The 16,116-nt window shown below is 37.9% G+C and overlaps 1 protein-coding gene and 1 long non-coding RNA gene across 3 annotated transcripts in view; one reads left to right on the forward strand and one right to left on the reverse strand.

The window, feature by feature from the left end:
• The window catches only part of Fgf12 (fibroblast growth factor 12), a 539,267-nt gene that overhangs the window by 185,364 nt on the left and 337,787 nt on the right, over positions 1-16,116 (reverse strand). For both annotated transcript variants that reach the window (XM_031363565.1, XM_031363564.1), the window contains one exon: positions 1,747-1,850. In XM_031363565.1, coding sequence (XP_031219425.1) covers positions 1,747-1,850 — 104 coding nt within the window. The remainder of the gene's footprint in view (positions 1-1,746; positions 1,851-16,116) is intronic.
• Positions 3,433-11,086, forward strand: LOC116085773. The gene is made up of 2 exons (XR_004116711.1): positions 3,433-3,582; positions 10,692-11,086. It is a non-coding gene; the product is annotated as an uncharacterized LOC116085773 (long non-coding RNA).

The following is a 16,116-nucleotide window of genomic DNA, read 5'->3' on the forward strand; positions in this document are numbered from 1 at the left end:
CCAGCTAGAATCATTCAACAAAGTACTCTTCTTTACGCTTGTTTTCATTTTTCTATTTTGAGTGACTTTGTGAGAGTTTGGAGCTATAGCTTAGTGTTAGAGCTCTTGCATAGCATGTGTGAGTCCCTAGGTCAATCTCTGGTACTGAAAAAAATTAAAGAAAATTTAAAAGAGCTTCCTGATGATGTTCCATGAAAAGCTGTCACCATGAGACGTGAAAAATGAATGCTTGCTACTTTAACTGAAAATGTTTCTGTCTTTAAATATGACTTTGATCAACTTGAAAATGTATGTGCATGTATAGCATATACATGTAGATAAATATAAGTGGAAATTTATATAAATTTGAAAATACAAATAGATACTCAGATCTGAATATGCTCCGAAATAGATTGTTACCTTTAATCTTTAAAATTTTCTTGTGTTTTAACTAACTCATTAATTATACATAGTTATGGGTGAGAGTGTGTCACAGCAATAAAGACAAGCAATATGTAATGATCACCTCAGAGAAGCTGGCCTATCTGTTACATGATATTTGTCATAGGGGATTGGAAACATTCAGACGATAGCAGCTTAAATGTAATATGATTACAGAGACATTACGAATAAGCATGCATCATATATGAGATTCACAGTAAATAGTTACTTGAAGTCTACTAATGCTATTCAGTGTTTACCCCACAGGTGAGAAACACAGGTGGACGTCCTAGATAGTCTATACAATGACCGAGCTTACAGAGTGTGTAGAAACCTTTAGCTGTGACTTTCAAGGGACATTGTCGGTTTTTTTTGTTTTGTTTTGTTTTTTATTATTGAGACAGGGTTTCTCTGTGTAGCCTTGGCTGTCCTGGAACTCACTCTGTAGACCAGGCTGGCCTCGAACTCAGAAATCCACCTGCCTCTGCCTCCCAAGTGCTGGGATTAAAGGCGTGCGCCACCACCGCCCGGCTGACATTGTCTTTATGAGTCACAAACAACCAATTCTGGTATGAAAAACAGAAATTATTCAGAACAGCACATTTTTTTCAGGGTATGAATTTAAAATTTTGAGAGAGACCAACCAGAATAATATTAGTTTAAAAATATGTCATAGATACTTAAAAATACATCAGTGCTCACAGTATAACTACCGTGGCTACCCTGTTTGCCACTTGTAGATTCAAAGAGACGTTATACATAGGAAGGACCAATATCATGGCTTCAAAGTCCCAAAAAGTAAAATAAAGTGAAAAAGTAATTTGTATACACACACATACACACACACACACACACACACACTATGCTGACCTGTGTAAAATACTCAGATGTCATTGCTCCTAATCCGGAGTTCATTCTACAAAATTTCATTGTCTTTAAATTAGATGATTATTTTAATTAGAGAATATGACATATTAGGCAGCATCTATGAACGTTCTTTCTCTACAATAATATAAAAAAAAAAAAGACCCTCTATAAGTCATCTGCTATCCTTGAAGTAGAGTTAACAAAGAAATGTATCTTACTTTTGGAACTGAACAGAAAGGTAGATTCCAAACTGCACTATCTAAAAGTTGAAACTAGATGTAAAAATATATAACATATAAAGTGATCATCAGTCCATTCTCACTTCCTAGAGTATGACCTTTAACATCCAAAAGGTAAAATCCTTAGAACAGTCCTCAAAATTGATTGAAAATTATAAGGTGACATCAGTTTCAAATGATTTCTTCACTAACACACACACACACACACAACTGAACTTACTGAGCTGTACAGATAGCCTTCTCCATTCATGGCCACATAAAGGCTGGCTTTCACCCCTTGGATGGCCACCACACGCAGTCCCACAGGAATTAGATTGAAGAGGGCTAGAAGGGGAAAAAAAGGAAAGAAAGGAAAAAAATTACTGAATGTGTGAATAAATCACTTTATTTTTTACAATGGCCTTACATTTTTAGATGTTAAAAATCTATTGATTAGAAATAGTATGAAGATATTTATGGAAAAGGAGAGAGGTGAGAAGGGAGAAAGGAAGAGACAGAGAGGGAGGGAGGGAGAGAATTAAAACCACAAGGAGAGCCACATTGCCTTGGTGTGCTTCTGCAAGAGTATTAACTGCTCAAAAAAGCTCCAGTGAGTTAAAAGACTCACTGGAAGAAAATGCTGGGCTAGGAGGACTGTACCCTTACATAGATTGAAATCTCTAGGCTCCCTGCTCCTCAAAATAAACACATGAAGTATAAGGATATATGTCTAAGAAATAATATACAACAATAATCACTTAGTAGTAGAAAGAAACGGTAATCTTTGAAACATGACAGAACCTGTTTCAGTTTTCTTGCTATGACTCACTTGTTGGGTGTGAGCCCAATAGTAGACACAATCATGCACTGGCATGGAGCAACAGTGGAGAGATCTTGTCTGTTCTATAGAAATATAAAACAGTCTACTTAAGGAGACAAAGCTAAGACAGATGGAGTAACTTAATAAGCTGTATAATTTATTTCTACAATTAAATGTAGCATATATATATATATATATATATATATATATATATATATATAGTGTGTGTGTGTGTGTGATGTGGAAATAAGGAAAAATTTGAGGAAGATTTTGAATCTTTGGATATAAATGAAGATACGTTGATAAACGAAAAGGTGGTTTAAATGCAAGTGGCACCCATAAGCCCATATATTTGTGTGACTGGTCTCTAGTAGGTGGCCTGACTGTGTAGGGAAGAATTAAGAGGTATGGCATTATGGGAGGAGGAGTGTTGTGTCATTGGCGATGGACTTTGAAGTTCTAAAAGCCCATGCCAGGCCTAGTCTCACTCTGCTTCTTGCTGGAACATTAGATGTGAGCTCTCAGCTACTGTACAGTGCCATGTCTACCTTCTTGCTGCTCTGTTCCCTGCCATGATGGTCATGGACCCACCCTGAAACTGAAACTGGGAACAAGGTCATAGTTAAATGCTTTCTTTTCTAAGTCACCTTGGCCTTGGTGTCTCCTCACAGCAGCAGAACAGTATCTAAGACAGAGGGACAGGCAATTTACAGATAGTTTGAGCTACAACAGATATACATCACGGCTAAAGAAAAATATACTATATGAAACATTAAAAATTAAGTTGGAGAGTTGATGTAAACAATGTAAAAATGAAATAGGAAAATTGTGGTCTTTATTTGTTCAAGTTGCCTATAGCTCAAAATACTAAGCCAATGTGCTCACTCAGAGAAAAACAAATGCATGAGCCATGAAAGACAGAGACGGTGCCCTATGCTTCTTCTAGTAATGTCTTAGGCATAAAATATGGCCCTGGAAATATTTGCATCATGCACAGAAGGAATGCAACCACCTAGTTCCACATTCTAGATGGCATTGCAGAGGTACTAGATACATTATGACTACATTTGTAAAAGAATCCCTTGCAGTTCTCTTTAATAAACTGACCAGCAGTCCTCATTTACCCTCTCTACAGATAAAATTCCATCAGGTCTGATCCTGCCAAAGTTTGCTTGAGTACACCCATAAATTAACCCAAGAGCTTCCAGCTGGCTTCTCTCAACTTTAGATGTCTGCACACAGCACAAACACAAGCAGGTATTGTGTTTGGATTTTAGTCAATTTTTCAAGTTGAGTCTTGCAGAAGATAAACTTTTAGGCTTCAGATTTCCTGTAGCAGGATTAGATTCCTAGTTGATGACAATGGCTAACACTCTGCCTCTTTGAACCTGTTTGCTCTTTTGTCGTGGAAGTTTGGACTATGCAGTAATAGTTGCTTAAGGATTAATTTTGATTCAATTTATAGCTAAGATAATTTTAGTTCTTCCTATAGGCTCACCATTGATCTTGCACATTTTAAACTGCTTAAGAAATATAAAATAGTCTACTTAAAGAGACAAAGCTAAGACATATGGAGCAACCTAACACACCACGTAATTTATTTCTATATTTAATGTAATATGAGCTTCTCTCTACATATAGTTTGTTTGTTGTGGAAGATCAGGGAAAAAAATGGAAGACTTCTATGGCCTGAGCCATCCAGGAAATGTACTGCACCTGTGTGTACCAAAAGAATTTGGAAAAACCACTATGCCCTCTAAAATGTTTCAAAAATAGAGTTATTTAACATTAACAGTAAATATTCCTTTCTGTGTATATGGATGATATACATGGGAGCACACACACCACAGTGCACATGTATAGGCTAACAGGCACCCTCAGATGTGTGTGCTCACCCTCTACCTTCTTTTGAAGCACAGTCTCTGGGTTCTACCCAGGTATGTGTGCTAGGCTATCTGGTCCACAAGCTTACAGGTATTTTCTCTCTATCTCCCATTTCACCACAGGAGCTCTGGAATTCCTTACACATTATCACACCCAGCCTTATAAGGGTTTCAAAGTTTCAAACCCAGGTCCTCGCATTTGTACTGCAAGTAGTTTACTCATGGAGTCATATCCCTAGCCCAATATTTAATATTTCTGGCTAATAAGATGATCAACATATGTAAAATATCCAAGAATTCCCTTAGCATTTTTTAGTTTATACTCAACAACTGGTTTAATGCTTCAGAAGATAACATTTCACAGCTATGCATTTATAAGGTGCTTATAAACTCGTCAATGGTATTTGATCCTAATCCATATATGCCATTAAGAATTTCTGGCAAAATGAGGACTGAATCAATTTTTAAGACAAATTCAGAGAGGTAACTAAGGCAGAGTTCCTCTAAACTAAGGATTTTTAGCTCACTAACATAGTTATCTGTCTAAAAACAAACAGACAAAAAATACCCTATATTTTTTTCTTTGTATCATTTGAACTTTAACTTCCAAAAATATTTGTCCTTAGCTTGTCACAAACAAATATATATCTTAGCTGATTTTCCCACACAAGGTCTGGCTAGAGATAGCTCTTACCCCTCACTTTTTGACACAGGCACACAGGTCTTCACATGCTTAAAGAGTGCTTCTTAAAGACAACGTTCCTCCACTTCCTCTTCTCGACATTTTGTCTTATTTGTCGCTGGTCCAATGGCATTGTGGGCCTTGCATCACCCCAGACTTGAAAACAAGGCTACTCCAAAGCAAGTGATAGTAGATCCTTGAAAGAGGCAGAGTCCCTAGGTGTGTAACTGTGGCAGCAGCCCAGCACCCAATTACTAAACCTTACTTTGGGGAGAGAAAGTGGCCTTTATTGGTTATGACTATGTAATCTTGGCAGAGGATGTTAATGAAAGCAGAATTTTTGTGCAAAGAACAGATTAAATTAAATGTAAAGTAACTGTGCATTGCAAATTAAAAAAAAATCTGCTAGAAAATATCAGATTTTAATGTAAGGACGAATGAAGGGAGTGAAACATATTCTGAGAATACCATCTCCCAAGACGAGACTATTCTGTCAGAATTGTAGCTGGCTGAAGCAGCTGAAGCAGAAGAGAGATGACATTTGAAGGCTATTCCTCTGCGAGGGGCTTAAGGAACACAGAAATACTAGTGGGTAACTAACACAAGCAGAGGACATCCTCCATAAACCACAGGTGATAGTGGCTTTCAAATAGAACACCTAAAAAGACTTCACTTTACCTCAAACAACTTTAAATAGACTTTTGGGGGAAAAGAACCGAAAGCCCACTCATCTGGATTCAGAGCAATGGCTCAGCAGTTGGGTTCTTCTACAGGACTCAGGAGTTAGGCTCCCAGCACCTATGATGGGCAATGCAAAACTACCTTTTAACCCCAGGTCAGTCAGAGGACTCAACACCTTTACCTGCACACATGTATGCACACATGTATGCATGCATGCGTGCACACACACACACACACACACAAACAATCACACAATACCACATACACTCTCACTCACACACACATGCATACTCATACATATACACATGCACAAACACACACACACACACGCACACATTTGAGAGCACAGACTCAATTCTCTTTATAAAAGATCTTCATCTTGCCTCCTAAATAGCCTTATTTCTGCCTCATGTAGAGACCATTCTGGCTTACAGAAGCCCTTCACTCTGGGTAATAATTTCTATTAAATGTGATCTTCATCTTTAAGCCCTCAGTAACAAGGATGCTGGACTCTACCCCATTCTTCAGATTCTCAGCATCTGCTCATACCTTCCCTTGGTAGTCTCTGTTTCTATCTCTTAAACCTGACACCATCCAACACTTACAACTTCTTTCTGTCACCCACTGCATCCAAGATAATTAGCGGAATATAGCTTTTTGCCATGTCCTTACTTCCTCTCGGTATGTAGATAGAATTGGTTATTGCGGATAATACTTCTCATGTGACTCTTAAAGGTGTGGTGGTGGTGGTGGTGGTGGTGGTGATGGTGTGTGTGTGTGTGTGTGTGTGTGTGTGTGTGTGTGTGTGTGTTATGTATGTGAATATCTGTGTCCTGGTGAATACTCATCATGTATGTGCAAGTACCCACAGAAGCCTTAAAAGAGATGGTAGATCTAGAGTTACAAATAGCAGTGAGCTATGCAAATTGGGTGCTAGGAACTTAGGTTGCATCCTCTGGAAGAGCAGCAAGCACTCTTAACACTTATCCATCTCTCCAAATTCATCTTTTCATTCTTCAAACTCTAATTTATTCAGCTCCCCCCTGAGTCTTGCAGAAGTCCATCAGAGGTAGTAGTAGGTCCCTTCCTACTGGTATCTCATTGATGCATGTTGGAGATGAGCCTTATAATTGCTTATTTACCTATCTATCTCCATTCATAAGTGCAAATCTCTTAAAGGCATCCCTGTAATGTCTTGTTTGGTAACATGGTCATGATTTGTGTTTGTGTTCTTTATATGTGATTTAAATATAAGTCTATAGAATTTTGTAAGTACCTACAAAATATGCTTTATTTAGAAACATCACTTTCATAAGGATCTATCGTGTACATATAATATTCCAAACACCCTGAATGTGTAAGGGAAAATTAGTGATTGCAACAGACACACCTCCAGTGAATACATTTTCCTCTCGGGGGTCCTTCTGAGTCTTTAACTTGAAGGCACTGGACTTAACATGGGACCTTGATCTAAGAAACTGTTACCTAACATTGGCTGAATAATAAATAAATACATCAAAATTCTCTGTCTTGCTTATTCACATCTTTCTAGGTCACATTTCCATAATTGACTATTCAAGAGAAATTTAAGCTAATATTTACTGCACATGAAATACATTTGAATATGGAATCTAACAGAAGAGAGGAGCACCCTATATTTTGAGATGTGAAACATGAAATGCAGGGACTTGTGTGTGCTGTGTCAGAATACAGGGAGGTGAAAGGTTGCAAGGAAGGGGAGAGTTTTTAGAATCTGTTGTCATAAAAACATTAGAGGTTGTTGTGATTAGTTTTAATGTGAACTTGCCATGAATAATATCACCTCAATGGAAAGCCTCGACTGAGGAACTGTCCCAGTTGTTTTGACTGGTGTGGAAAGTACCTCCTGATTGTGGGCTGCGCCTTCTCTAAGAGCTCAGAGAAGTGGGCATGGCAGAAGGAGGATGCTTTGCCCTTTGTTTGCTGCATCTTCCTTCCTGCCTGCTGCTGCTCAAGCTGATTCCTTCTCTGATAGCAGAAGCATTTTATTTCCAGGCCTTCATGGTAGGTTAAAGATCAGCATCTCTCCAGGAGTCTTCTGGGCTTCCTGCACAGGACTGGGACTGCTGAGACACCCATCCTATGAACTGAGCAACTGCAGGTTGCCACTTCCTACTGAGAGCTATTGTGGGGCTACTCCAATTGCTGAGGTGCTCAGCCGCAAGGAACACATAGCTACTGAGGCAAGGCATATAGACATGCCTCTTCTGTGTCTATTACTTTGAAGCTGATTTAATTTAACACACACATACATTCATCCTTAGAGTTAGTTTCTATGAGAATACCCAGACTAACTTGCACATCTTTCAAAATGATGTTGGAATAGAAAAATACTGTTTCATGAATTGCTATACTATTTTCAAATTAATTCCCAGCTGCTTATTATATGCCTCAAGGGACAAGGCATATAATCCATGTATCACAAAGAAGAAAGGGAAGAGAGTAAGTGAAAAGAAGAAATTAGAAGAAAAAAAGGCCCCTGCAAAATCGCCTCTGAAAGATACAAACTCAGTGTACTCATGGACAACATTTTAAATTTCATCTTAGTTATATTTTGTATATTCAGACTTGTATGGAGGAGTGCATGTGCAGGCTTACATATGGACATTAGAAGGCAACTTACAGGAATTGGTCCTTGCCTTCCCCCATGTGGGTCTCAGAGATGCAACTCCATTTTCATGGTTGTTAACAGGCATTTTAACCTACTAAGCCATCTCACTGGCCCCATAAGTAAGTTATAAGGACGAGTTTCTTGTTGCTTGTAATAATTAGCAGGTTAAAAAAAAAACACAGTTGTTTTTCAAACTAATACTTGAAGTTTTGAGGAACAATGAGGGGAAAAAATTTTATGACCCAACAGAAACAAAATGGAAGACACTGAGAGAATGAAGATATTTAAAAATAATTTTTTTTTTTTTAGATTGGAAGCTATTTTCAACAAAGACATTTTGTTAATGTATGAATAAAATCCTCTATGATACAAAGCCTTAACTTAAAGCAAACAGATATCAAGTTGTTTTCTCCTATAGTCCTAAAGCCTATTGAAATATTTATAATTGCAGTATTTACAATAATATTTTAAGGCACTCTACTGGTATATCTTTGTCATGAAATTAATATTTGTCTTTATTGCTTATTTTATTTATCACTCTCTAACGTCAATTCTGCAACCTTTCTGTTCTCAGTAACAAAATGTCATGGTTAAATGTTCAGCAGAATAAAAGATGGTCTAAACTCTTCTATCCTTCAATAATATGAAGGTGATTATATAAACTATGGAAAAGTGAGACTTGCTTACTCATTTAAACTGATTATTCATTCTTCATCTCCATCCTACACTGCACACAGCATCCTAACTCTGCACACAGTACCTATTGCGCATCTTTTTCATCTCCATCCTACACTTCACACAGCACCCTAACTCTGCACACAGTACCTATTGCGCATCTTTTTCATCTTCATCCTACACTGCACACAGCACCCTAACTCTGCACACAGTACCTATTGCGCATCTTTTTTCATGCTTGTGTATATTCATGGGTATCTTTATAAGCTTGCTATTTTCAAATATCTTGGTATCTATTAAATAGATCATTTACTTGGCAATGACCTTTTTGAATACCTGTCATTCTGTCAAACTACTCTAGCTATGGTTAATATAAATTTGTGTGTGTGTGATGCTTTACTGTATGCATAAATGGTGAGCTTGATTTCTAAAATTAACCTGCTTTAGTAATTTCTTTGAAAAGCTATTAAAAGCCGAAAATTTTTACTTTTTCATTTTGTAGTATCAAGAGTGCCTTGCACAACTGAGACCCAAATAATTCTTTCACTTTTTCTTACATAAATTAAAAGACAAATAAGTTTGGTTTATTCCTTTAGTTTTCATGTGAGGATCACAAGAGCAGAATGAGGCTTGGTCCATGTTGAGACATCACCCTTACACTTAATGGATTTAAGACCTTGGTGACAAGGATTCTCTGCTCTTTACTCTATATAGTTCATCAAGTTTTTAGGAATATAAATTAAGATAATAAAATAGAAAGAAGCCAGACCTAGGTTTATCAAGGTAAAACACAAATCATTAGCATATTGGTTGGGTTTCTGTTGGGACAACTTCTTGTGCACTGTGTAAAAGCATTAGCTGTCAATAAAGAGCATAACAGCCAATAGCAAGGCAGGAAAGAAGAGGTGGGACTTTTGGGAAGAGATAGGAATTCTGGGAAAGAGTCAGAGACAGGAGATTTGCCACCAACATGTGAAGGAAGTCAGATGTAAGAAACTAAGAAGAGGTAATCAGTCACATGGCAGATATGAAATAGTGTAAACAGGTTAGTTGAGTAATGAGATAGTTAGGGAACAAGCCTAGATAAATCCTAGCATTAATTCATAAATAAATAAGCCACTATGTCATTATTCGGAAACCGGGCAGATATAGAAAAACCAAATGGTTGCAAGTTTGTTGTTTTTCTGTCTCTAAATCTGGAACTTTAGGGGTAGGAGAACTAGATGATTACCACTCTGTGTTTTTGTTTGGCTTCCTCAGAATATCCTGGGATAGAAAAAGCTTTGGGTTTCACCTTACACAAATGCAAATCCAGGATGTCCAAACAACATATACTTTAAATAACATCTGACATAAGACTGTAGGGTCAACATACTTTAGACTGTGCAGATTCAATGCATCCAGTCTGGTGCCCTGCTTTACAAACAACTGGCCAAAATAATCACACTCGCTGATTTAGTTTCCCTACCCCTGATGAATCTGTTAACTTATGGAAGTGATTAGTGCTCTGAGGCTTAGAGAGTGAGATTTCTCTTCTAAGCCATTGTCTGACAACACAGATTGTGGATTTCCAGCTTGGTGAAAATGATCAACATGGCAGTCTCCTTCTTTGACAAAAAAAAAAAAAAAAATCTAGCAAATATGTACACACCTGAGCACTAAGAGAGTGCCTGCCTTTGGCTTTGTAATGATGAGACTACCATATCATGCTCTCCATGATACTCCAGAGATGTTGGAAAAACCCTGCATAATTAACAAGTCAATTCAATGTGGGTCTTCTTTTTTCCCCTTTTAGGATGAAAAATGAAGCACTTCACTATCGATAATGGAAGCAAATGCCTGTCATCACTCTTCTTCAGCAGCCAATTTGTCTTACACAGAACGTGTCTCCCAGCCAGTTTGGAGAATTCAATGAACAGCACAGGTTGTCAGTCCACAAGATCAATGGATGAGGTGAAGCATCCAAGAATCTCTTCACGCTATAGAGCTTTCACAATTATATCTCCCACAAATCCTCCACTCAAGGCTGCAGCCATATTGAAATTATTTCCTGTTAGGCTTACTCATTAATGCAGTGTGCATATTTCAGACATGGAGTTGCTTAGAACAGAGTGGTAAAAAAGACAGGTGTGACCCTTGTTATAGTGGCAGTGAGTTTGAAAATTATATTAAAATTATATATTAATTCCATGTGTATCCTGTGTGCCCATCTTTACAAACCAGAAAGACAGTTGAAGTGTAAAACATGTAGATTTCCCAGGATCATAATAAAGGCAGGCAACAAATGAAATGATTTGAAATCTAAATCTGGGGGCTACAACGTGAGACCATTGTTCTTAAAATAAGAAACAAGTTAAGCAATTAGAATTCATATAGTTATAAAAATAATGAGAAAAACAGACCAACAGTGAGCAATATTGGAATTGTGAGACAGAAATGCTCCTGAAATACTCCACCTGTCCAAAGCATGAAACTTCAGTTCATATGTACAATTGCACAGAGGAAGTACAAAACATCTTACTCGGGCAAACTAGTTTACACTCTTTAGAACTAGACTGTGAACCCCATTAACACAAGTTACCATGTACAAAATTGTCTGCTTCACTCTGAAACTATAAGGACTGCCACAAAAATAAATACAATGAGGGGTTTTTTTGGGGGTTTTTTGTTTTGTTTTGTTTTTTTAAGAAATAGTGGGATGAAAAATGCTTTACAAACAAAGTCCTGATTTTTTCCTTTTATCATTCTCTAGCTAAAAGCTTTCATTGATGCCTGGCTACCATAAAAGATGACTGGAAGGTTTCCAAAGCCCTGGGCTTTGCTCACACTCACCTGAAATTCCCAGTAACATTCCCTGACTCTCTTCCTCACAGCAGAGACGTGACTCTCCCAACCACAGTGTCTAAGACATGGTTCGGCACTACTTCCACACAATCTCTTCCCAAACTAGTCAATTCATTTTTCTCCAACATGGCAGGAGCTTTCTCCACCAAATGATTGTCCTGCTTCCTTATCTGAAACTCGATTTTTCTAATCTTAGCTTATGTGTCCTGTTCCTATTCTTCAAGATTCAATTTAAAACTAACCTCGTCTGAGTCCATGGCTTTGGGGGATCTCGGATCTCTAAAACCTCATGACTTGCCTGATCACCGGATGTATCTTACATCAAGTTTTATTTTTAAATGCAAGTCCAAACTTCTCTACTGCTCTAGGAACTGGAAGGAACTGTATCCAACTATTTTGTTTAGCTCCATGACCCGAAGTCTGTTAGTCCTCAGTCCATTGGTATCTGAATCCAGGCAAAATGAAGGTTGTAGGAACTTAGTGGCACCTGTTAGGCACACAGGAAGATTACTTGCTCTACAAACCCATCATTTCCAGTTTCATAACCTACTTTTTGTTTGTTTGTTTGTTTTTGTTTTTTTTTTTTCCAGACAGGGTTTCTCTGTGTAGCCCTGGCTGTCCAGGAACTCCCTCTGTAGACCAGGCTGGCCTCAAACTCAGAAAACCGACTGTCTCTGCCTCCCAAGTGCTGGGATTAAATTCATGTGCCATGACTGCCCAGCTCATAACTTACTTTTAAAATAAAATATTGTAAAAACTTCCAGGAAAGATTGTGATGCAACCTCCATACTTTAAACCAATTAAAACTTTTGGATGAAGTTCTAAAATAAAATAATGCAAATTTGGAAGGCAAATCTCAAAAGTGAAGTTCCAAAGGTGAGTGTAGGCCCCTGGTTCACAAACCACTGTATGTCACAGCATTTGAGGGAGTTTTTGGTGGGTGTTATTGTTGTTGTTTAAATTCTGATGCCTACATCACACTCATAAAAATCTCAGTGGTTTTAACTCTATAACTCTAAGTGATTCTATTGTGCCATAATACTGAAAATAGAGTTAGAATATATGACAGGACAGGAGCCATGTTCTTTTGCACTGGGAATACTGGTATTTCCCTGCCCAAATTATTAATCATCAAGGACCAAGAAGTGATAATTCTAACTTCCTATAAAGGAAATTTCTCAGATTGCAGCAAAGTTGCAAATTCCATTGATTTTATCCATTTTCCCCAAACAGTTCTCCCCAACACACAGAAACACTGAGTGAAAACATTTGTAAGTTGGGAGAAGCTCAGAAAGACACAGATCCACAAGGTTTTGCCACAAAGTCATGTATTCAGTAATCAATTGCTGATGTTGGAGAGAAAATATTCTCTAGCGGAGATGCTTACAAATTGATCAAGGAGCTTCGTGGACACAGCGTTCATGCATTACTATTCCTTCTGGGGTAGGTCCTTTGGTGGTACAGCTGTATTTGCAACATTCATGCTCCCCACAGGAAACTACTGGCCATGCTTCTGTAAGCAAACCCTGAACCATGCTCTTGTAAGTAACCACAATAAATTCATTAGTTCCACAAGCTAGAGTTGGGTGGAATACTTGACATCTTGTTGGCATCCTATCAAAGGTGAATGGACTTTTGTTCACATTTCCCCCAGGAAAATCCATGCAATGCTCAACTAAATTAAAATTTGATTGATTTTTCCCAAAGAAAAGGGGATTAGGTCTTTGGCCTAGAGAGTGATCAAAGTACAAATGGCTTAGTACACAATTACTCAAGGCGCTGCTCCAGTATTCCAATGCCCCTGAAATTAGTTGTGATTACACGTTGACAGGCATAGGTTTCTCTAAACAGGAGTAATCTAAGGCATTTTCTTGGATGAGGGGAAATTTGGTAGTGGCCCCAACCCCCATGTACACACAACACATGCAAAACCTTTGGCTTCAAGGTGCTAACCTTTCTATGAAACATGTAAATGGAGAGAGTCCTACAATATCTATGATTCTCACTGAGCCCTGTGCTTTTTCTCAAATGCTGTAACTGGAGTATGGAAAATAAGCCTAAACACATATGGGAGAAACAATAAGAGTGATGGTTCCTGTGATTCCTAAAGAAGAGGTGGCAGTTAGAAGCTGTCTAGAATATTCTGAAAGATTTTGCTGAAACGTGTGGAATAGGTTCAGTAATGCTACACAGACATGAGGTGAGAGCTGTTTCACATTCTGTCTCTGGGTCAGAGGAAGCAGTTTATGAAGAGCAACCACACTAGAACTTGGCCGAGTGCCTGCCTGCCCAGGATCACTCTTTACAGGAGGCTGGAAAATATGTGAAAAGGTATACACACAAACATATACAGCCCACTCACATCCAACTTCACAAGTACAGGTAAAACAAAGCAGGAAAACAGATTCAATGTCTTGATAAATTACTTTATAATGCTTTACTACTTTCAAGCAACACCATTAGACATATTGAACCATCAGACATATTGAGCTATCAGACATATTGAAGAAAAATCCTCAAGTTCAGTGTTTACCGTCTAAAAACAATGCATCATAATACTGATCGGTCAGTTAAATTCCAGTCTTAATGTTTGTGAAGTGTTGTCAGAGGTATGCACACATATAGTTTAAAGAAATTTTTGCTATGAATGGAGAAATATTTACCAGGAAATAGGCCCTGGGAATACAGTGTCGACTAGATCAAGGACTCAATTCACTGAGTCCTAGCCATAAGCCTGCTATTTAATATCTGTATAGCCATGGGGTAACTGTTTAACTTTCCTGTGCCTCAATGCACTCATATTCAAAACAGGAAAAGTTCCTGATAGTACATGTTTGTCTAAGGTATACATATACAAAATTTGTAATATTTTCAAACATGTACTAAACACTTAGAAAATGCTCAATAAACATTAACTACTATGGTAAACATATCCCAAAAACTATATGCCAAAAAAAATTAGCTCTTAGGGTCAGGGAGATGCTGTAGTGGGAAGAGGCACTTCTGATGACCTGAAGTCAACCTCTGGAACCCTGATGGTAGAGAGAGCCATCTCCCAACAAAAGAGGGGTCCTTGTTCCTCTACATGTGCTTCCTAGCATATCCATATCCATGTAAACAAATGTAAAAATATCAATTAAATTATGTTTGGCACAAAGCCATTTTATTTTCCTGACTCCCCCTCATTGAAGATATATAATCTGTCCTTTAAATTTCATGGTAATATGCCCTGAAATCACCAGTCCACATGAGTATGCACTTAGAACTTGCCCCTATTTTCTTACTTACTTGGCAATTATGACTAAGTAATTCAACTACCCACTTATAATAAACTCCACTTCTATGAATTAACCACATGGCAGCTCCATACTAATTGCCAAAGTACAGAGAGAAGATCCAGATAATACCCTGAGAGCAGTCAGCAGGTTGCACACAAATAAATACACAACTGTATAAATAAGATATACAGGCAGTCTGGAAGGGAACACAGGCCTTACAGCTAAAGAAACCTTCAAAGGGGCAATTGCAAAAACAAAAGACCAACAGCCTTGCCTTTAATGATGTCATACAATGAAAGGAGTTAGGTGGGGGTAGCATTGATATCAAATTTCCATTCATAGTATGGACTGAGAAAAATGTGTGGTCTATATGGAAAGGCTTTACTACTTCTATGAGACATTAAAATCAGTTTTCTTAGATAAATAGTACTAAGGAATGGGGAAAAACATCAGGTATCCAGAAGAGACTGTTCATCACAGAGATTGAAGTTTATCTACATTGAAATTTAACCAGAAAAAGAAAAACAAAGTGAACTACACAAAAGATTAGAAAGAAGGATGTTAAGCACATGGAACATGGCCCATTCTAGTTCCCTGATGTGGAACAGACCTGATATGTTTGAAGAAGAGTGAGGTCAACTTTAAAAAGATAAAAAAACAGAGAAGAAGAGGCCCTAAAGCAGGAGGTTGGCTTGTATCAAATCTTACCAGTCAAACTTATGCTTTCTCCTTAGTGCTGTGGGGGAAAAAAAGTGGAAGAGTGCAGTGAGTATTTTTCCTATTTTGGCTTTACTATGTCTCTGACTGTGGAGGATGGGTGAGGCCAAAAACTTGGGTAAAAAGACTAGCTAGGAAACAACTAGGGAAGTCAAGGACAAGAGGTGCCTGCTTTAGCTCTGTGTACTGATTTAAGGTAGAAGGGAACGTCATCACTCTTCTTTAGTTCAGTAAGAAACCTCCTGTGCTGCTGGGTCTTACACCTTTGCCTTTTTTTAACAGTCTTTTAAAAGTTAAAATTAGTCTTTGTCAACTTACAAACTTAAAAAGTTTCTGTTTTTAAGTATGTCTTTTAAAAACAGATCATTTTACAGAGAAGGA

This window comes from Mastomys coucha, unplaced genomic scaffold (assembly GCF_008632895.1).
Source record: "Mastomys coucha isolate ucsf_1 unplaced genomic scaffold, UCSF_Mcou_1 pScaffold12, whole genome shotgun sequence".
NCBI classification, from domain to species: domain Eukaryota; kingdom Metazoa; phylum Chordata; class Mammalia; order Rodentia; family Muridae; genus Mastomys; species Mastomys coucha.